General features: G+C 36.6%; 1 protein-coding gene and 1 pseudogene across 3 annotated transcripts; both read right to left on the minus strand.

Moving 5' to 3' along the window:
• Window positions 1-9,458: 9,458 nt before the first annotated feature.
• Window positions 9,459-19,974, minus strand: LOC110262443 (ABC transporter C family member 2-like). 2 transcript variants are annotated; one of them, XM_021111554.2, is made up of 8 exons: window positions 19,553-19,974; window positions 19,158-19,260; window positions 18,510-19,053; window positions 13,505-16,518; window positions 11,228-11,349; window positions 10,846-11,091; window positions 10,299-10,713; window positions 9,574-9,981 (listed from the first exon to the last, which is right to left on the minus strand). In XM_021111554.2, the coding sequence occupies exons 4-8, from the start codon at window positions 16,458-16,460 to the stop codon at window positions 9,884-9,886; spliced, it is 3,837 nt and encodes a 1,278-aa protein (XP_020967213.1). In that variant the 5' UTR covers window positions 16,461-16,518; window positions 18,510-19,053; window positions 19,158-19,260; window positions 19,553-19,974; the 3' UTR covers window positions 9,574-9,883. The 2 variants fall into 2 exon arrangements, with proteins under 2 accessions (XP_088354343.1, XP_020967213.1); XM_088498217.1 differs by lacking the exons at window positions 13,505-16,518; window positions 18,510-19,053; window positions 19,158-19,260; window positions 19,553-19,974 and adding an exon at window positions 11,908-12,664 and having other exon boundaries at window positions 9,459-9,981.
• A 903-nt stretch (window positions 19,975-20,877) lies between these two features.
• Window positions 20,878-22,204, minus strand: LOC110266816 (ABC transporter C family member 2-like; annotated as a pseudogene). The gene is made up of 3 exons (XR_015899326.1): window positions 22,065-22,204; window positions 21,511-21,932; window positions 20,878-21,191 (listed from the first exon to the last, which is right to left on the minus strand). The product of XR_015899326.1 is annotated as an ABC transporter C family member 2-like (transcript).
• Between the last annotated feature and the right edge of the window lie 581 nt (window positions 22,205-22,785).

Below are 22,785 nucleotides of genomic sequence, written 5' to 3' on the forward strand. Positions count from 1 at the left end.
CTTCTCCTTCTAGGGTTTGCAACGAATATGCACCTCGGCCATGAACCAGTATAACTTGGAAAGGGCCTTCCCAAGTGGCGGCAAGCTTATCCTCTCCTGGTGGTTTTCAGACGTCTTCTAGGCGTCGGAGAACGAGGTCCCCTTGCTGAAACATCTGAGGTTTGACCTTTGTGTTGTATTTGCGTTGGATCATGAGCTGAATCGCCTCATGTCTTATCCTTGATTCTTCTCGTACTTCACCCAGTGTGTCCAACTCGGTTTTCCTGGTTTGGTTGTTTGTGTCTTCATCAAGATGATTCGTTCTGATTGACCCTTGGGATATTTCGACCGGGATCATTGTGTCGGATCCGAACATTAACCTGAAAGGTGTTTCCTTAGTCGAGCTTTGTGGGGTGGTGTTGTAACCCCAGAGGATTTTCAGTATCAGTTCTGCCCACTGTCCTTTAGCTATTGTCAACTTTTTCCTCAGAGCCTGCAAAATGACTTTATTAGCCGCTTCGGCGAGCCCATTGGATTGTGGGTGCTCAACCGAGGAGAAATGGTGTTTTATGTTTAAATTTTGCAAAAAAAGATGCTATTTTTTTATCAGTGAATTGTCTACCGTTGTCAGTGACAATGTCCATGGCAGTCCATACCGACATATGATAAATTTCCAAACGAAACCTTTTACCTTGTCCAACGTTATTTTGGCTAGTGGTTGGGCCTCTATCCATTTTGTGAAATAGTCGATTGCTACTAACAAAAATTTCACCTGTCCCTTGGCAATTGGGAAAGGGGCCGAGTATATCAAGCCCCCATCTATGGAAGGGCCATCCGATCTCTATGGTATGTAAAGTCTTGGCTGGGTTATGGATAATTGGTGAGCACCTTTGGCAGTTGTCACATTTTCGAACCTTCTCGAGACAGCCAATAGTACCCTGCTCTTAGTATTTTTGTTGCAAGGCTTCAGCCTCCAATATGTGTGCCACAAATCCCTTCGTGTGTTTCTTCCATTGCTAGGGTGGCTTCTTCATCTCCTAGACACTTGAGCAAAGGTCGGGAGAAGCCTCTTCTGTAAAGGTCGTCTCCTATGATGGTGAAGAAACTTGCTTTCCTCTAAAAGAGCCTCGGGCTTTTTCCTTCTCTGGCATTTTCCATGTTTTAAGAATTTGATGTAGGGTGTTCTCCAATTCTGTTCCTGCGACATGCTCATGACAAGGTTGTTGCATATGCTAGGTTGTTCTAATGTTATGTGTGACAAACTAGGTGGTATTCCCACTTTTCTAGATGTAGCTAGTTTAGATAACACATCGGCTCGATTATTGCCATTTCTATTTACATGCATTATTTCTAGATGTTTGAAATGTTGAGCTAAATATTTTACCTGTGAGTAATATTGTTCTAAGGAAGGTTCACATACCTAGAATACGTCGTTTACCTGTTGGACTACCAAAAGAGAGTCGCAGTAGACCTTGATGTTTTGTATTCCGCACTCTTTTGCTAGGTGCATGCCGGCTAGGAGTGCTTCGTATTCAGATTGGTTGTTGTTAACCGGAAACATGTACTTTATTGACTGCTCGGTTGAGATTCCATCTTTATCTTTGAGGACTATACCTGCTCCTTTGTCGTCCTCATTGGCTGCTCCGTCCACATACAGCTCCCATTCTGGGTGTATGTCTTCGTTTGATGTTAGTCCTGCTACGAAGTCAGCCAACGCTTGTGATTTTAGTGAGCTCCAAGTTTGATATTCCATATCATATTCTGACGGCTCGATGGACCATTTGATTAGTCTTCCAGCGAGGTCGGGTTTTATCAGCACCTGCCTTAGTGGTTGGTTTGTCCGTACTATGATCTTGTGGCTTTGAAAATAGTGCCTTAGTCGTCTCGCTGTGATTACTAGGGCGTATGCCAGTTTTTCAATGGACGGATACCGTGTTTCTGCGTTTTGCAGAATCTTGCTAACGAAGTATACTGGATTCTGTTGCCGACTTATTTCTTTTACAAGCACAGATAAAATTGAATTAGCAGATACTGAAAGATACAGATATAACGGGTTACCAGGTTTTGGTTTTGCCAGTATGGGAGGAGATGAGAGTATTTGTTTGAATTCGGCAAATGCGTTTTTGCATTTCTCTGTCCATTCGAACTTCTTTGATTTTCATAGTGTGTTGAAGAAGTGGTCCAATCTTGCTGCCATTGTTGGTAGAAATCTTGACAGGGCGACTAGTCTTCCTGTAAGTTGCTACACCTCTTTGATTGTTGATGGCGACTTCATATCCAAAATTGCCTTACACTTGTCGGGGTTTGCCTCTATGCCTCTGTGTGTTAACATAAATCCTAGAAATTTACCTCATTGAACTCCGAATGCGCATTTTTTTTAATTGAGCCGCATATTGTATTTTCTCAATTGATCGAACACTTCTTTTAGGTCGGCTAGGTGTTCCTCTTTGGTGTTTGACTTGACTACCATGTCATCCACGTACACTCCATGTTCTTTCTGATTTGTCTCTGAAAAACTTTGTCCATTAAACGTTGGTAGGTAGCACCTGTGTTTTTTAGGCCAAATGGCATGACCTTGTAGCAAAAGTTGCCCTGGTCAGTTATGAAGACTGTTTTATCTTCGTCAGTGGGGTGCATGGCCTGAATACGCGTCCATGAAGCTTTGTATTTGATAGCCAGAGGTGTTGTCTATGAGCTTGTCGATGTTCGGCAAGGGATAAGAGTCTTTTGGGCATGCTCGGTTCAAGTCAAGGAAATCCACGCACATTCGCTATTTCTCCGAGTTCTTTTTTACCATTACCACGTTTGCCAACCAAGATGTGAATTGTATTTCCCGATTAAACCCTGCGCTTATCAGTTTTTGTGTTTACTTTGTTGATGCTTTCGTCCTTTCTTTCCCGAGATGCCTTCTCTTTTGTTTCACTGGTCGAGCTTTAGGGTCGAGTGCCAGTCTATGACATATGACCTCCGGGTTTATCCCTAGCATGTCGGCCGGGGTCCATGCGAACAGATCGGCATTGGCTTGGAGTAGGTCTGTCATCTGCTGTTTGTATCCTGCAGGTAGAGTAGAACCAATGTTAGTGGATTGGTTCTTGTCTTCTATCAAGTTTACCTTGTGTAGATCATCTGCCAGTTTTGGTCTTTGTTCATGATTTATTTGAGGGTCCAATTCGACAAAGTCTGGTATATCGCTGGCGTTGTATACTGAGTTTATCCTTCTTGCCGATGTCTGCTGTATTTTGAGACCTGCGTTGTAGCATTGTCTTGCTTCTTTTTCTGTCTGAGTGCACTGTTACTATAGCTCATTTTTCTTAACAAAACTTAACACACAAGTGAATAGTGGAGACTATGGCTCCAAAAGCATTTAAAAATGGTCTTCCTAAAATAATATTATAGGGACTGAAGCAGTCAACAATTAAATATTGGATGTCCAAAGTTTTTGAGTGAGGGGGTTCCCCTAGGGTCTTCCTCATCCAGACATAACTTGTAACAAGGATTCCTTCCCCTGAAAATCCGAATAATTCACCGGAAGATGGTTGTAACACTTTTTCGTTCAGTTGCATCTTTTTAAAGGTTGATAGAAACATGACGTCGGCACTGCTTCCTTGGTCTAATAAGACTTTCTGAATTAGGAGGTCCCCGGTTGTTACCGAGATGATGACAGGGTCGTCGAGGTTAGGAGCTTTAGTCTCGAAGTCTTTGCTTGTGAACGTTATGTCGGGGATTCTGGGTATAGGTACGTCAGGGTGTGTTTCGTCCTGTACTGTTAGCGTAGTCCTGTAGCTTCCTTTCCTGGCCGAGCTTGTTTCTCCACCGCATGTGAACCCTCTTGAAATCTAATTGATGCCTTTTTTGTGGTTGACTATTCTGCCATTGGAATTTTTTGTCGTTTGTCTGTGGGTGTTCTACTTCGGCCGAGGTTGACGGGTCTTTACGTACTTGCCTGCCGATGTATTTGTCTAGCAACCCTTGTCGTGCCAGCCTTTCTAGTGTGTCCTTAGCCACCACGCATTCATCCGTGGTGTGGCCGAACTTTTGGTGAAAGGAACAGTGCTTTATTTTGTCGACATACCTTTGGTCTTGGTATGTACCTGCTCTGCTCGGCGGTTTTATCAGCTTGTTGTGGAGGATTTCTTTGATTATGTCTTCCCTTTTAGTATTAAACTTAGTGTATGAGTCAAACTTCGGGGCTAGTTTGAAAGGTTTCTTAGGGTCTCTGCTCTGGGACCTGTAGGGTTTGTCGTCTTCTTTCCTGAACGGTGGTCGTTCATTTCTCCGAGTTTCGCACAACTCTTCTATCTCGAGTGACCGGTGGCTTTGTCTCGGAATCCCTCCAATGTTTTCGGCTTTGCTATAGCGATGGCTTCTTGGAATTTTCCAGGTTGTAGGCCGCTCTTGATTGCGTGTAACTGCACCTCTGGATTAAGGTCGGGGATCTCCACGGCTGCTGTTGTGAAGCATGTCATGTAGTCTTTTAGGCTTTCGTGCTGTCCTTACTTAATTGTGCTGAGGTAGTCCAAGTCTCTTACATAGATCTTGGATGCTGCAAAATGATTGATGAACATCTTGGCGAATTCGTCAAAGCTGGTTATAGATCCTGTAGGCAGATTAGAAAATCATAATAAGGCAGCTCCATCTAAAAAAGTTGGAAAAGATCGGCATAGTATGGGATCGGAGTCGCTATTGGGAAACATCATAGATTCAAATTTTTTGACATGGACTTTAGGATCTCCGATCCCCTTATACGGTTTTAAAGTCATAGGGAGTGTAAAATTCTTAGGCATTTTGAAGCTCATTATTTCTTCGGAAAACGGGTTTGTTTTTCGTCTTCCGGTTTTGGGGGATGTTTTCCCTGTTTTTCCGTTGGACTCTGAGTGATGCTCTTCGTGATGATCGGCATTTGTTTTTTTGCTGTCGACCTTCCGTTCCCCATTGTTCTGTATTGCTGCTAACAGCTCAGCCATCCGTTGATTTTCTGCTAGGAGGGCGGCGTTAGCGGCCATGAGGTCGGCATTGGTTCATGAGTGTTGTTGAGTCTCTGAGAGATCAGTTATGCTTCCCTTCCTGTAAAGAAAGAAGGAGGTACAAGGCAGATATGGTTATGCTAGGAATTAAAATAATGAGGTGGGTGAAGTTAAACTCTTCGACCCCACGGTGGGCGCCAAATGTTCCTGCCAAGAGCTCGAGCCGAGGTTTAGATCAGTGGTGGCTTCAAGAGGTGCCTACACGGTTGTTCTGGCTAAGGAGCGTACCACCAATTGCAAGCCTCGTCCGAGCAGTCTGGAGTACTTGCAAAAAGGACTCCGATAATAATTAGAGTGGAATGATATATATAATTGATCATCGTGAATTGAAATTATTCTTGAATATGCATGTCCTACCTCTCTAATTATTCTTAAAATTGACAATAACAGAGAACAAATCCCAAAAACAAAGAATACCAAAATGGCAAAATCTGATAATAGCTAGCTAGTCTACAATACAACACGTCTAACATTTTTTGAGGGTAGAGGGGAAATAATTGCACTTTGATCCATTATTTTTTCAAATTAACAAAGGATAGTGAATAGGAGAAATAGTGAGGCGCTATTAGGAAAAGAGAAAGTATATGTAATAGTAAAAGGAAAGGAAAGGAAAGGAAGGGAAATGATGATAGAGAAGTCAAATAAAGCCAAGAGACAATAATAAATGGGAGGAGTTAAGATAAGAGGAACTTGTTAGAAAGCGCTCTTAATGAGATAAGTTTTAAAGTGGTCTCTAAAGTTGCACTCGAGTCTTATAGTAGTCCCTGAACTTAAAAGTTACCCATATTTGTCCTTGAAATTGCACTCCGAAACTCAGATTCGTTCTTCTGGCACATTCCATCCACCTAGCACCACCGGAAAACTGATCTGGACTCCTTCGTGACACGCTGACCATGCACTAAACTCTACTGACTACTCTTCAATGCATATGACCAACAGCAGTATAATCGACCTATCCTACTCCGTTTATAAAGGTATGATATCTCATCCTTAGAACAGATTGAATTCTCAATACTAACTTAAGCTTTGAAGTGTCTTTGCAGGTACACTCCCCCTTGTTTCTTGTTCACACTCTGCACGATGGGACATCTCTCCAGGCGTGAAGCTCGGACTTTCTCAAGTCTCATAGATCGACACCGAAGATAACAACTCGGCGCCGACTCCCAGAAGTCGAGCTCCCCTTCAGGTATCTACACAGGAACAATATTAATATTATGTGAATGACAGTTAAATTAGGAAAAAATAAAGATTCACTATTTATAAATTTAAGGATCAATTTGATTATTTTTGAAAGTCAATGACTATTTTGACAATTACTAAAAATTTTAGTTACAAAACTAAGTATCACTTCTATAATTAAATTGAATAATTTATCTATAATGGCCACTATATATAATTAAAATTATATACATGATCCTAAGTTATTATGTTGTAGCATGGTGCATGGTTATTTTGGAACAGGATTCGAAAGGAAATGTAATGTAGTATATAATAATAACGATGTAACTTTTTAATTTCGTAAATACAAGAGATAGATTTTTGTAAAATCATATAAAAATATAAAATTGAATTTTGTAAAACATTTTAATTAAACTAGAGTTAAATGAGTGCATAAAATGTTAAATACAAACATATAGTATGTGACTTTTAATTAACAAAATATATGCGTGCTTTCAATGAAGTTGTAATTTGTAGTCTCGTTCACATCTTTATGGAGAAGAGAAGAGAAGAGAAGAAAAGAGAGGGGTTACTAATATAGAGAAGAGAATGATAATTAAATTTGGGAATTAAAATTTTTTATTTTGATTTAGGGATAAAATTGTACCATAAAAGTTTACTAATCCACGTCAACTAGCGGTTACCAAGTAGATGGAATGTGCCGGAAGGACAAATCTGAATCTAGGAGTGCAACTTCAAGAATGAATATGAGTAACTATTAATTTCAAGAATTACTATGAGTCTCGAGTATAACTTCAGAGACCACTTTAAGATTTAACTCATTCCGAAATTGAATTGGATTTCATTTTTAAGAGAGAGAAATTGCAAAATGTGCACTGCCATAAATACTAGATTGGTCCAAAGAAATAAATTGACAAGTCAAACTTAAAAATCAAGAAGGGAGTACTTTATAAAAGAAAGTTGATGAAGTATTCAAGGGGACAAGTAATTTAATAATTCATGACATAAATGGTTCAAGCTCTATCTTCCTAGGTGCTTTTTAATTTATTACGTTGGTCCCCAAATTTAATTACAACAATATAAATAAATAAACGACTAATGGCTCAGTGATCCAACATATTTTGGAGCTTGTGATGGTTGGATCGTTGGATGGGTAGCTTCTCCAAAAATAACTTAGAAAGTGACCAGACGAGACAAAAAGCAAATGGTGTGCACCCAAAAGAGAAACTTGAAAAGTGAACCACTAGTGTGTTTGGATTATAGTTTATAAATAGGAGTTTAAATAAAATTGATTTTGCAAACTTGATTTTGATGAAAAGTAAGTTTATGTTAAAGTGATTTATGTTTGGCAATCTTTGCATTAAAATGAATTATAGTAAAATAAATGTTGTTTGGATTATACTACTCAAAATCACTTTTAGATAAAAAATTACTAAAATAGATACCAACTTAAATGATTTTTGTATATTATCTTATCATTTTAATTTAGATAATTGAATAGATCTTATTAATTAATTCTATAATAAAATTAATATTTATACACTAAAATAAAAATAATATATAAAAATTGGCAAAATATATTTTTAACTAAAACTAATAAAATATAAATTTTAGAGAGTACTAAGAATAATTAAAAAAATTAAATATTTATCTTGGTAGTAATTGAAATAAATCAAAAAAAAATTTATGATATTTTTTATATAGTATATTTTAGTACTCTTAGTACTTTTTTTTAGTATGTTATAATTTATTATTATTATTATTATTATTATTTATAATTAATTTTTTGTTTAATTTACTTTACCTAATGGAATAATAAATCATATTATAAAAAGATAATAAAAATAATACAAAAAATTATAATTATAAAAGTGTATAACATTAAATAAATAATTAATAAAAAATAAAAATAATAAATAATAAAAAAAGATAGTTCATGTAAACAAAAATAATAAGAATTTCATAAATAATATAATAACATGCATAAAGGATAAAGTTGGTAAAAGGTAAATAAAGATGGAGTATTGATGGCTAGAAGTCCGTTGATAAAACGCAAAAGCTTAAAATTGTAACTTCTTGAAAACCATAGTTTTGAAAGCAAAATCACTTCTGCGTTCATGAATAAAAAATTTGCCAAACCAAAAATTGAAGCTTTCAAGAAGGTTAAACGTGCTTCTTCTCTTGTAACGTGTTTGCCAAACACACCCTTAAGTGAGTCATAAAAAAGGGAGAAAGAAAGTTAAATAAAGATGATATTGATAACAAGATCCCCTCAGCATAAGAAAGATTGGTGTCTATTCCACGTCATTTTTGGCTTTTGCACCTGTTTTTAGTAATGGTTTAGCTAAAAGATATTATAGTATTCAGCTTGGTATTATTATTTACGTGTTAATAGTTAAATGAACTTCTAAAAATTTTTTTATTTTATTTATAATAAATTTTGTTAATTAAATTAGTCTTCAAAAAATTATAAATTAATTATATTTATTCTTTTATTATTCTATTAATAATTTTTTGTTAATTAATAATATAAAACGTCAACTGATAATAGATATATATAATATCTAACATGTTTAGTTAGACATTAATCAAATATGATTATAAAAATATATTAATTTATTAAATTGAGATTAAAATTTATGTAATTAGATAAATGAACTAATTTAATAAATTTTTATAAATATATTTTATCAGCGTCTAGTTCAACTTATTAAAACCAAAGAAGAAAGGAGAATGGAAGTAAAAATTGTATGCTAACAAAATAGTGAGTTTCATTCTAGAAGAATGTATTATGTGAGAATAAGACAAAATAGAATGAATTAACAATTGGTTGGTTGGGCTGATCTTTATATTTTATTTGGACTGTTTGTTGTTTATGTTCGAATAATTAACGCTTCAATCGTGGATAAATTTGAAAAATGATCCACCCTTAAAGGATTAATTTAACTATTAATTTATTATTTTATTTTGTATTATTAGGAAATAATAAGGTAAGTTATACAACACTAGCGATTAACAAATTTTAAGATGATATGGTTCTTCTAAAAATTGAAATACACATTGGGTCTAAAAGCAAGAGACTCTTTTTCGGCTTTCATTCCATGCAAGACATTTGAGTATAATTGCTTGATTGGCGAGGATTTGTGATTTTGAAAGATGCTTGGAATAGTTGAATATAACAGTACTAGTGGAAGTTTTTGGCATAACATGATCAAAAAGGAAAATTTTCTCAAATAAAAAAATTAGTAGAATAAATAAATAAAACATTTAATCAACTGAATTTATAATTTTCATTGTATCTAAATCTTATTATCTTGATTTAAGAATAATCAACAATTAATTTTCTCACTTAGTTTTAGAGAGTCTTTTTTCCAAAATCCAAACACAAGTATTCAAGACCTAAAAGATATTTTTTTTTCCATAATATATTTTGGGCAATAAAAATTACATTACAAATGATAAGGGAAATTGGGTTAATTGCTGGATTAAGATCAAAATGAAACTTATTGCATTTTCGAACTCATGTCTCATGGCTGAGTGATGGAGCTACATTGCCAAAAATAGAGTTAGCACAACCTTGGGTATGTGAGTCAGTTGGTGGGACTGCGGCACATGTTATATTCCCTGCAATTCACAATAATTGTTTGTCCAAATGAACAATTATTTTGAAGCAGAGGTAATATATAACAGTGCAGCTTTGGCTACATATCAACTTGATCAAAGTTAATTGATCTATCATCAAAATCAAAGTCTGATTGATGAAGCCTGCTCCTGGCCAGTCTGCTCATCATTGCAAGACCTACAAAAATGAAAAAGACATGCAATTACATCATCTACACAGTGAGAAGCTACACTTCATCTCCAACCACATTGAAAAACCTGAGATTCTTTAATCTTAGAAATTTAAGCTCATTTAGCTCTGATACCATATCTTCCAGGGTTACCTCTAACTTAGAAATATTAGAGACAACATATATAGGAGAAAAAAAGGAAAGAAAAAGGAGAGGGAGGATAATGCATTCATGGACAAAAAATGAAGTGGTCTCAGAATATAACCTTTCAAAAATTTCATTGCAAGGGAAGGCTATGTAAAAGATGGCACAAAGTTATACATACCTTCAATCATCTTGTAGAGTAATGACCACCAACTGTCCGAGGATATTTGGTATCGGTCTAAAGATTCCTCGATTTCTCTATCATGCTTCCTTTCCAAAACCCCCTGCAAAGTTATCACAGCATCCCTTGTTTTCTTGAGTATGCTATTCTCTTCTTCCACTTCCAATCTTTTCAGGTCATTCTGTGATGAGGTGAGACTGACGGCAAGGGCAAATTGAGCTGCAGCAGCCCAGCGAGACGAAGCAAGCCATTTTTTCTGGCCATCATTATGCTTACTCTCTTCCCTATCTGACTTACTCCTGAATGCTAAGCTGCGTAGATATTGGGCATTTGCGGCTCCTGTACTTTGCACCATCTTAGAGAACGAACTGCCTTCATTTGATAGCAGTTCTTCAGGGGTATCATATTCAAGAACCTTTAAACGTAAGAAGCTAGCATCAGTATTATTTTATGTTGTATAATTAGCATTAGTATTACTTACATTAGTGCCAAAGGATAACCATATTATAAGATTTAACCAGCAGTACCATATAAATACAATGCTTACCTTATCACCATCAAGCAAAAGAATCCGATCACAGTCTATGATGGTGTTAAGACGATGAGCAATGATGATCATGGTGCACGATTTAAATTCCTCTGGAATTGTTTTCTGTATGAGGGCATCTGTTCTAACATCTACTGCTGCAGTGGCTTCATCAAGTACTAATATCTTTGATCTACGCAATAATGCCCGAGAGAGACTCAACAGTTGCCTCTGCCCAACACTGAAGTTCTCGCCTGCCTCAGAGACCTAAACAAAGTACATTTTCATAAATATTATATTGCTTTCAATAAAACATCACTTATTGACCATTGTAAAAATACTCAGCAATAGAAATGGTTCTGTACAAAAAAAACCACTGTGTAATCAAGAAATCATAATTTACCTCAGCATCCAGCCCCAAAGAATTCCTCCGAATGACATCCTTCAAATGTGCCCTCTCCAGAGCCTCCCAGAGGTCAGCATCATTGTGTTCATTAAAAGGGTCAAGATTAAACCTTACAGTTCCTATAAAAAATTAAATTAAGCTTAATATAAATACAATTACATTAATTCAAAGATTAATATGCTTCACAATTTACAGAGTAAAAATTATAAAAATCAACAACACAATCATATATCTAGCAAAGCAAAACATCACTTATTATTGCTTTCCAGTCTTGACATCACAAGTATTCCAATCTTCACTCAAGTAGATCAACGAATTTCTTAACTTTCATGTTAACATATTTATCCTTATTTTCTCATTCGTTTTTTTCCCTTACTGTATTTTATAAAAATCAAATTATCAATAACCTTTAATATGTGGCACTAAAAGGAGTTAGAATTCCCTTCCTGCCAAAACAGATCTCTTAGCTTTAAAAAATTCAAGATCTACAGTCCATTTTACTATAAGTAAAAATAATAATAATAATAATAAAAACAGAAATAAGTCCATTCTTACAACATTATTGTTCAACATACTCTTCCCTCTGGTCAGTTGGTAACTTGGAAACAAAATAACAGAATCCCAGCCTAAGTTGCCAATATGAAAATACGATGGAAAATATTATATCTTAAATATACCTGAAAACAAAACAGGGGACTGTGGTATAATGCCAAGAACTTTACACAAATCAGAGACCCCAAACTTTGCAATAACACAATCATCAATTAATATTCTTCCTCTTTCCAATTCCACAATTCAAAATAAAGCATTAAGCATGCTAGATTTTCCAGCTCCTGTCCTTCCTACAATGCCAACCTTATCGCTTGGAAAAATTGTGAAATTCAAGCCATGAAGGACAGGAGGAAGTTCAGGCCTGTATCGAAGTACAACATCCTCAAATCCGATTGATCCAGATGAGGGCCAGCCTGGAGGGGGGCGACTATCCTCAATGATGGATGGTGCCTCTGAAGGCAAATCTATATAAGTGCCAACACGCTCAACAGCATTTAGACTATTCTCAGCCAAACTAGCAAGCCTGAACACACCAGTAAGCAAACTGTTAACGTTCAAAGCATAACTAAGTAGTAAACCCATGGTGGATGCAAATTCCTGCTGGTTCTCGGCCCTCCCATTCTACATTACCGCAAAGGCTGCAGTAAACCATATCATGAGACCTCCCAGCGTTTCTAATCGAATTGCAAGCCATCGATTTCCACTCATGTTCACCAGAGTGAATTGTATGTTGTTGTCCATCGACTTTCCATTGATATCAGCCATGCCGTCATAAGCTTTGTAAGCACAAATTGTTGATAGGCCATTAAGTACTTCTCCAAATTGTGCATAAACAGGGGATCTACTAATTGAATCTAAGCACTTTACTTCATGGGCGGTGCTCTATACAAATGAATAAAATGATGCTCACATGAGTTGCTCAAATTCAATTTCACAAACAGAATAATAAATTCTACTACTGAAATTTGTGAAAAACCAGAAAAAAAATCAAACAATTAGTGAGAAACTACTAAAAATATTTTCGTGGTTAACAGTCCTAATCTAGAAATTATTTCAACTCACATAAGGGTCAGAATTTGGGTGCATTAAACCAATCATCCATAGCAAAATTGCGTAAGGTACAAACGCTGGTTTAGTAACAATCATCCATGGCAAAGCAATAATAATAATAATAATAATAATAATAATAATAATAATAATTGCAAAAGGTACAAATGGTTTATGATATAAAAGGTAATTAGACCAAACTGCTTCATAGTTATTGATGATGGATACTAAAAACTATATGTCAACTTCAGCTTATCAGCACTACACAAAAGTTGACCATCTTAAGTCACAAAAAATATAGATAGGAATAAAATTAGAGGAGCTTAATCCATGTAACGTGAGGGTTTACATTTTATTTTTTAAGTTCTAACCAGAAACTTATATTCAAACACATGAATATGCATAACAAATTGACAACAAACAGTTCATAAGTAATGCAAATAATAATATAATGCTTTCCATTTGCCAGAAAGCAGTAAGAATGGAATATATGTACGATTTGTTCTTTGTCAGAATGCAAATCTGAGTTGATTGCTTGATTTCCTATTACTGTGAAAAGTTAAATTTAACCAACAAACAAAATTCCATCATCCTGGAATCTGTTGTCTCTCATGAGTGCTGTCAAATGCTTCAAAGAATGTGAAATTTCAGCATCATTAGGATGTGATATATCACCTGCAACAAATGAGTTTGTCTTTTGTCCTACAACAATCCAGCTACACCCAGGCATCTTTTGGATTTCTTTTTGTATCATAGTTCTCCTCAAAGATCTAACTTCATTCCAATGTCCTGATGCAGCATACATATTAGAAAGCAATACATATGGGGAAGAATTGTTAGGTTCTAACTTAATAAGGTTCTTAGCTGCTCGCTCTCCCCTTATGTCATCGCCATGAATTCGGCAAGCTCCCAATAAATTGGCCCAAATCATAGCATTCGGTTCGACATTTAGTTTGTCGATGAACTCTTCAGCTTCTTTGAGATTACCCCAACGACCAAGAAGATCCACAATGCAAGCATAGTGATCAGCCCTGGGTTCAATGCCATAACAGTTCACCATGAGATCAAAAATTTGACGGCCCTCGAAAACCCACCCTGCATGGCTGCAAGCAGTGAGCACTCCGAGGAATGTGACATCATCTGGTGTAACACATGAGTGAGCCATCTCATTGAAGACCTTCAAAGCGCTTTCTGCATGACCATTTTTTGCAAATCCAACTATCATTGAGTTCCAAGAAATCAGATCCTTTTTGGTACCCATTTCTTCAAAAACTTGCACAGCACTTTTTACATCCCCACATTTAGCATACATGTCTATGAGTGCACTGCTGGTTAACTCATCCAAGTCAAAACCAGTATGGAATATTAGAGAATGTATCTCTTTCCCATCTCGCAATGCAGATAAGAGAGCACAAGCTCGAAGAACTGAAACAAATGTTGCTTGGTCAGGGAAGATACTGTTGTCCCGAATTTCTCGGTATGAATTTATGGCCTCGTAACAGCAATCATTTTGAGTATAACCAGAAATTAAAGCAGTCCACATAACAATGCTTTTAAGGTTCGAATACTCTGAGAAAAGTAAGTTGGCATCTGCAATCCTTTGTGAGTCCATATACATGCCCAACAAAGAGGTACCTAAGAACTCACTACCACATAAAAGACCCCTCTTAACTATAGCACAGTGGATCTGCAACCCAAGATTTACCTGAGAACCCTTACAAGCATCTATCAGGCTTGCAAATGTAATTTCAGATGGCTTGAGCCCCAATGCCAGCATCTCACTAAAAAGATTAATAGCTTCTTTTATATTTTTCAAAGCATATCCTGAAATCAGAGCATTCATGGATACCACACTCCATTCAGGCATTCTAGAATAGATTTTTCGTGCATCTTCAATGGAGCAGCATTTAGAATACATGTCAATAAGAGAACTTCCAACAAAAAGGTTTGTTTCTAATCCCAACTTAACTGCCAGGCAATGGAACTGCAATCCTTCTTCTAATAGATTAACATTTCCACAAGCGCTAAGTATACTTGCCAAAGCTACTTCATCAGGTACTATGCCATGTAACCTCATTCTGTTGAACATTTTGAAAGCATCAGTTTCCTCTTCTTCATGCACGTATCCAACAATAATGGCATTCCAAGAAATGTTATCTCGGGTTTTCATGCGCTCAAATTGTTTCCTAGCTTCCTTCAAATCCCCAGCCTTGGCATACATATCTACCAATGCATTGTTCACAAATAAATTGTTTGCAAAACTTCTCTTGATAACAACTGAATGCACCTGACGACCAATTTCTAAGCTTTCAAAACAAGCACATGAACTCAAAATGCTAGTGAAGGTAAATTCGTCCGGTTCAATGGTACGTCGTGTCATATTAAGGAATAGCTCCAATACATGATTGAAATAACCATTCTGTGCATAAACTCCCAGCATGGCATTCCAAGTGACCATATTTTTCTCAGACATGACATCAAATACTTGCTTTGCAGCATCTAACATTTCGCACTTCCCATACATACTGATCAAAGAACTTCCCACATATATACTAGAACCCAAACCTTGTTTGATAGCCTCTCCATGGACTAGTAACCCATAATCCAACGCAGCTAAGCTGGCAATCGCACTAAGAACACTTGCCAGCGTGGACCTTGAGGACTTTATACCACACTTCCTCATTTCGAGAAAGAACTCAATGGCCTCCTTATGATGGCCCCTCTTAGCATGACCAGAGATCATCGCATTCCATGCCACAACATTGCTAGTGTGCATGTCTCGGAACAATTTACAGGCATCATCCAGCTTACCCAAATTCACAAGAGCATTGAGAACAGTCACAAAAACCACCTGGTCAGGAGAGCAGCCAGCTATCTGCATTTTGTCAAACACCTGGAGGGCGTCCTGCGGCAGCCCGGCTCGAACATAACCAGAAATCAAAGCTGTCCAAGAAACAGTGTCCAAGTGGACTGTGGCGTCAAATATGGCGCTAGCATGGCGGAGAAAGCCGCATTTGGCATAGAGATTGATAAGAGCACCTTGGCAGAACGGATTGGATTCAAAACCTACCTTGATCACGCAGGAGTGAAGCAGTGTGCCGAATTCAACATTCCTGAGCTTTGAACAAACAGAGAGAGCTATAGCGAGCGTGAATTGGTCAGGCAACTGGCCAAAACGCATCATAGAAACGAAACAACGGAGTGCATTTTGGAATAACTTCTGCCTTGAGTACATGGAAATGATAGAATTATAAGCGGATAAATGTCTTTGACGGGGATGGAGCCGGTGGAAGAGCCTCTGAGCGAAAGGGACATTGCCGGCAGCGGCGTAGAGATCGATGGTGGCACTTGCGAGGAAGCCATCAGAGGAAATGTCGTGTTTGATGGCGTGTGCATGAACAACTTTGGCCATTTCCCCGTCGCCGTGGTTGGGAATATTGTCGAACACATGGTAGTCGTGATGGTGATGGGGATTAGTTTTAGTTTGTTGTAAGCGGAAGCAAATGCGGAGAAGGTCGTCGTAGACTTGTGAGATGGAAGGAGGAGAAGGGGAAGGGCAGTGCTGAATGATGAGTGAATAAGGTCTTAAGAATAAGAAACCTTGGACTTGAAGTGCAATTGCAAGACGCATTGACAAACAAACAAAACCACCTTGTTAATGCTTCTATTGCATAGATGCGTATTGCGTGCTGTGAAAATGAAAGAAAAGAGTTGGGTAAGGGTCCTATTTAAAGAAAACAGTTAGCGGCTAATCACATTTTAGTCCATATAAAATGTTGTATCACTAATTCACTATATGTTAATCTTATTATTTTAAAAGACTTAAATCATAACGCAAAAGACAAATTTTATAATCTTCCATAAGGACTAAAGCAATAACATTAAAAGATAAACTTTGTAACTATTTCAAATTAATAGGTTAGGTAATGACAACAATTTTAAGGACGGTGACACTTACATTTCAGTAGTATCTTTTTAAGGAGTATCAAAAAAGGATGGTACTAAAATAATTACAATAGAAGTAAAGTTAATCCCCTATTTTATAGGCGCCAATGCAATTAGAACAATAATTTAGGCTTTAAAAAACATATTGGAAATGTGCATCTAATAGCTTCAAAGTTCGACCAGACAATTTAAGCTTTAATTACAATTAATAACTTCAAACCTAAAGGTCAAAGAACTGAGAGAAGGAAGCTACTTCAAATGCAATTAGACCAAAAACTATAAAAAGCTTATAAAATTGATTCATATTCAGTCTTTCCAAGTTCCACTTAAAATAAAAACACAAAAATACTCAAAAAAAAGGGGCATAGTGATTATTCCTATTTCCAAATGCAATTATTAGATAATGTAACCCTATTACAAGTACTCTATAAAATTTTCAATCGAGTCATTACCATGCTTAGGTAATAATAATAGTTTTGTCCATAGTTATCAGACCGGCAATCAATTCGGTCATATGACTGGGTCACCGAATCACTGGTTCAACCGGTAGATTACTGATTCACCCGGTTGACCCGGTCATAGTTAAAAAAAAATTATAAAATTATATAAATACAATTAAAATTATGTATTAAAATTTAAAATGTAAGTCTTTACAAACATAATAATAATAATCAAATATTAATTTTGTTCATATTTATGTCTGAATCTCTATAGACAAATAAAAGACAAGAAATGCTATTCCAATAGAAGTTTTGTTCATATTTATGCCTAAATCTCTTTAGAAATATTACATAACCTATATACTCCTTCAGTTGTGGACTTGTGGCCACCTAGAGAGATAAAAACAGCTAATAATGTTATATATACTGAAAAGAAAAAAAATTAATACTCCATCTTGAAAATGGCCTAACTAAAAATAAAAGAGTACAAAAACACCTCGTTCAAAGATAAGACTTTAGAGACCATTTAAGATATAATGATATATACTACAAAGTGAAATTACACCAACAGACATGTTCAAAATGATCCAGCATTTATATAAATTTATTACCAATAAATCTATAAGGAACCTAAAGAAAGATAACAAATTTGTACAAGAAGATCCTTACTAAACTGAATGTCCGAGAATTAACAAGTAAATGATCCCAAAACTACACCCAACAACACCTAATGCAGCATAAAATCACAATCCAGTTCAAAACAGATCCAATTACAAGAAATACAAACTTCAAACAGGTAACCAACAATTCTACACCAAAAATCCAAAGGCATAGTTTGAACTTAATAGGATCGGATCAGATCTAATGATCTCAAATCAAACTACAAACAAAACAAATACAAAGTTTTGACTCAAAACCAGAATTTATAATCGGAAAAATACTATCAAAGAAAATATATGGAAGCAACAAACAGCATTTAATTTGATTTCCATTTTAGCATTCGGCAACAAACATTACAAAACAGCAACAAGTAATCCCTAATCACACTAAACCTGAAATCAATAAAGCTAACATAGCATAATCCCTAATTACAAAATAGCAACAAGTAATCCCTAATCCCTAATCCCTAATCCATTTTTAGCAGCAGCAAGAAAATTTCAGCAAAAATTTTAGGAATTAAAAAAAGAGCAGCAGCACAAAATCAATTATTTGATTTTCATTAATCCATTCACAAATCAGCAAACAGAGCATAAAAGGAAGGGAAGAACTGAAGAAGTGAAAGCAATGCCACTAACCTTCGACGGAGACACGGACGGCGACTGGTGAAATGACGGCGAGCTGCTCCAAGCCTTGAACAGAGAAGCCAGGGAGGACGGGGACAGCGGGAAGGAGGACGCCGAGCTACAAGAGAGGGCCTGGGCTACAAGAGAGGACGTGGAGGCGCCGACAGCATGGACGGCGGTGGCAGTACGGCAGAACCGTTGCAGGGAGAACCTAGTGTTTGGTTGGGTGATTTTGAACTTTGCTGGGTTGGTTGGTTGGTTGGGAATGAGCTGATCTTTAAGGTTGTGAAAACCGAACCGGTCAACAAACCGGTAAGGTGACTGGTTCACTGGTTCAACGGTTCGACCGAGGTTCAACCAGGGGCGGTTTAATTAAATATTAAATAACATTGAGTAAGCTCCATATTTTTTTCACATTGCTGCTTCAATCTCCCAAAGTAGCATCAAAGACAACATCAAATCCTCCTGCTCCTGGAACTCCAGCCAACAACACTCCTTCCAAGTTCAGTGTAGCATCTAAAAGTTTTGTTTGTGATTCTGGTTCAATCTGCATGAACTGCAAAGACACAGTAGTTATTAGCAGCAGATACCATTTATAATCAACATCATTCAGACAGAAGAAGCATAATAATAAGTGTAAAATCAATGAAAAGAACTTACAGGAACACCTGCAGCCTCATCTAATCCCAAGCATAGCTTCTTTTGCACCTAACAATGCTTTATTAACTGCTTTCTTATTGGGTTTAGAAACTTACTCTATCCACTGTGAGAATTGCATTTTCAACATCAACACAAAAGAAAAGCAAAAACATGAGAGCCTGAAGTGCAAAAACATGACCAAAATTAACTCAGAAAAAAATACAGAATCATTCAGCAACAAAAAATCAGTAAAGCCAGTTCAAATTAACAAAATCAGTAAATCCAGTATTAACAAAATCAGTGCAAATTAACAAAAGTATTAACAAAATCTGCAAATCATCATTCAGCAATTCAATATTATAATAACAGTGCAAATTACAAAACAAGCAAAAATAATTCCAAGCAACAGTGCTTACTGGCGGTGAGGGAGGAAAGGAAGTGACGGTGACGGAGGAGCGGGAACTACGAGAGAGAGAGAGAGAGAGAGAGAGAGAGAGTTCGAACAGAGGAGACGATGACCGAGAACGATGAGAGGAGAGGAGAGGAGAGTAGGAGACCTTCCTACAACGGCGGCGAAATGAGGAAGGATGAGAAGAGGGATGGCGGTTGCGGGCTGCGTACAAACTTCCGCCGAACAGAGCTTCCAGCCTTCCACACGCGACACCGCACCCACCGTCTGTGCGGAGGAGAAGAGTGGCGATGACTTCGAAGAGAAATGGTGGCTACGGGCTGCTTTCGAAGTTCGGAGGAGAAGAGTTTGGCCGTTTGGGGACTAGAGTTCTCCAATTTTCAGAGAGAAAGAGAGGGGTGGGGTCTGGGATGGCAAATACGGGTGGGGCAGGGAATGGTTTTTTTTTTTTTTTTTTTATAAAAACTTAAACGGCACCGTTTTGAGGTTGCCACAGAACCGGAAATCTCTAAAAAAAGCCGGCCGGTTTTGCTAATTTACCGATTAACTGTCGGTTCGGCCAGTTTTTTACCAAACGATTTTTATAGTCGAGTGAACCGATTAGATGACTGATTTCCGATTATTCCGGTTGAACTGACCGGTCCGGTTCGATTTTAAAAACCATAATTTTATTTGGGCTGATTGTTGTTTATGTTCGAATAATTAACGTTTCAATCGTGGATAAATTTAAAAAATAATCCATTCTTCAAAGACTAATTTATCTATAAACTCATTCTTTCATTTTATTTTATTTTATTTTGTATTATTAGGAAATAATAAAGTAAGTTACACAACACTAGCGTTTAACAAATTTTAAGATGATATGGTTCTTCTAAAAATGGAAATATAAAGATAATTTTCACATACTGGGTCTAAAAGCAAGAGACTCTCTTTCGTCTTCTATTCCATGTAAGACATTTGAGTATAATTGCTTGATTGACGAGAATTTGTGATTTTGAAAGATGCTTGGAATAGTTGAATATAACAGTACTAGTGTAAAATTGTGGCATAACAGGATCAAAAAAGGAACTTTTTCTAAAATAAAAAAATTAGAAAAATAAATAAATAAACATTTAATCACTACTGAATTTATAATTGTCAGCGTATGTAAATCTTATTACCTTGATTTAAGAATAATCAACATTTTATTTTCTCACTTCGTTTTAGAGAATTTTTTCCAAAATCCAAACACAAGTATTCAAGACCTAAAAGATATATTTTTTTTTCTCTAATATATTTTGGGCAATAAAAATTACATTACAAATGATAAGGGAAATTGGGTTAATTGCTGGATTAAGATCAAAATGAAACTTATTGCATTTTCGAACTCATGTCTCATGGCTGAGTGATGGAGCTACATTGCCAAAAATAGAGTTAGCACAACCTTGGGTATGTGAATCAGTTGGTGGGACTGTGGCACATGTTATATTCCCTGCAATTCACAATAATTGTTTGTCCAAATGAACAATTATTTTGAAGCAGAGGTAATATATAACAGTGCAGCTTTGGCTACATATCAACTTGATCAAAGTTAATTGATCTATCGTCAAAATCAAAGTCTGATTGATGAAGCCTGCTCCTGGCCAGTCTGCTCATCATTGCAAGACCTACAAAAACGAAAAAGACATGCAATTACATCATCTACACAGTGAGAAGCTTACACTTCATCTCCAACCACATTGAAAATCCTGAGATTCTTTAATCTTAGAAATTTAAGCTCATTTAGCTATGATACCATATCTTCCAGGATTACCACTAACTTAGAAATATTTGAGACAAAATATATAGGAGAAAAAAGGGAAAGAAGAAAGGAGAGGGGGGATAATGCGTTCATGGACAAAACATGAAGTGGTCTCAGAATTTAATTTTTCAAAAATTTCACTGCAAGGGCAGGATATGTAAAAGATGGCACAAAGTTATACATACCTTCAATCATCTTGTAGAGTGATGACCACCAACTGTCCGAGGATATTTGGTATCAGTCTAAAGATTCCTCGATTTCTCTATCAATCTATCATGCTTCCTTTCCAGAACCCCCTGCAAATTTATCACAGCATCCCTTGTTTTCTTGAGTATGCTATTCTCTTCTTCCACTTCCAATCTTTTCAGGTCATTCTGTGATGAGGTGAGACTGACGGCAAGGGCAAATTGAGCTGCAGCAGCCCAGCGAGACGAAGCAAGCCATTTTTCTGGCCATCATTATGCTTACTCTCTTCCCTATCTGACTTACTCCCGAATGCTAAGCTGCGTAGATATTGGGCATATGCGGCTCCTGTACTTTGCACCATCTTATAGAACGAACTGCCTTCATTTGATAGCAGTTCTTCAGGGGTATCATACTCAAGAACCTTTAAACATAAGAAGCTAGCATCAGTATTATTTTATGTTGTATAATTAGCATTAATATTACTTAAATTAGTGCCAAAGGATAACCATATTATAAGATTTAACCAGCAGTACCATTTAAATACAGTGCTTACCTTACCACCATCAAGCAAAAGAATCCGATCAGTCTATGATGGTGTTAAGACGATGAGCAATGATGATCATGGTGCACGATTTAAATTCCTCTCAAATTGTTATCTGTATGAGGGCATCTGTTCTAACATCTGCTGCAGTGGCTTCGTCAAGTACTAATATCTTTGATCTACGCAATAATGCCCGAGAGAGACTCAACAGTTGCCTCTGCCCAACACTAAGTTCTCGCCTGCCTCAGAGACCTAAACAAAGTACATTTTCATAAATATTATATTGCTTTCAATAAAACATCACTTATTGACCATTGTAAAAATACTCAGCAATAAAAATGGTTCTGTACAAAAAAAGCCACTGTGTAATCAAGAAATCATAATTTACCTCAGCATCCAGCCCCAAAGAATTCCTCCGAATGAGATCCTTCAAATGTGCCCTCTCCAGAGCCTCCCAGTCCCAGAGGTCAGCATCATTGTGTTCATTAAAAGGGTCAAGATTAAACCTTACAGTTCCTATAAAAAATTAAATTAAGCTTAATATAAATACAATTACATTAATTCAAAGATTAATATGCTTCACAATTTACAGAGTAAAAATTATAAAAATCAACAACACAATCATATATCTAGCAAAGCAAAACATCACTTATTATTGCTTTCCAGTTTTGACATCACAAGTATTCCAATCTTCACTCAAGTAGATCAACGAATTTCTTAACTTTCATGTTAA

This window comes from Arachis ipaensis, chromosome B9, assembly GCF_059453495.1.
Source record: "Arachis ipaensis isolate K30076 ecotype BB chromosome B9, ASM5945349v1, whole genome shotgun sequence".
In the NCBI taxonomy this organism is placed as follows: Eukaryota; Viridiplantae; Streptophyta; class Magnoliopsida; order Fabales; family Fabaceae; genus Arachis; species Arachis ipaensis.

Coding starts and splice junctions, on each gene's coding strand:
- LOC110262443 (XM_021111554.2), bottom strand. CDS start 16,460: ATGCGTCTTGCAATTGCACTTCAAGTCCAAGGTTTCTTATTCTTAAGA. Junction 10,714..10,845: donor TTTTGCTTGATGGTGATAAG/GTAAGCATTGTA, acceptor TTACGTTTAAAG/GTTCTTGAATATGATACCCC. Junction 9,982..10,298: donor ACTCTACAAGATGATTGAAG/GTATGTATAACT, acceptor TCATTTTTGTAG/GTCTTGCAATGATGAGCAGA.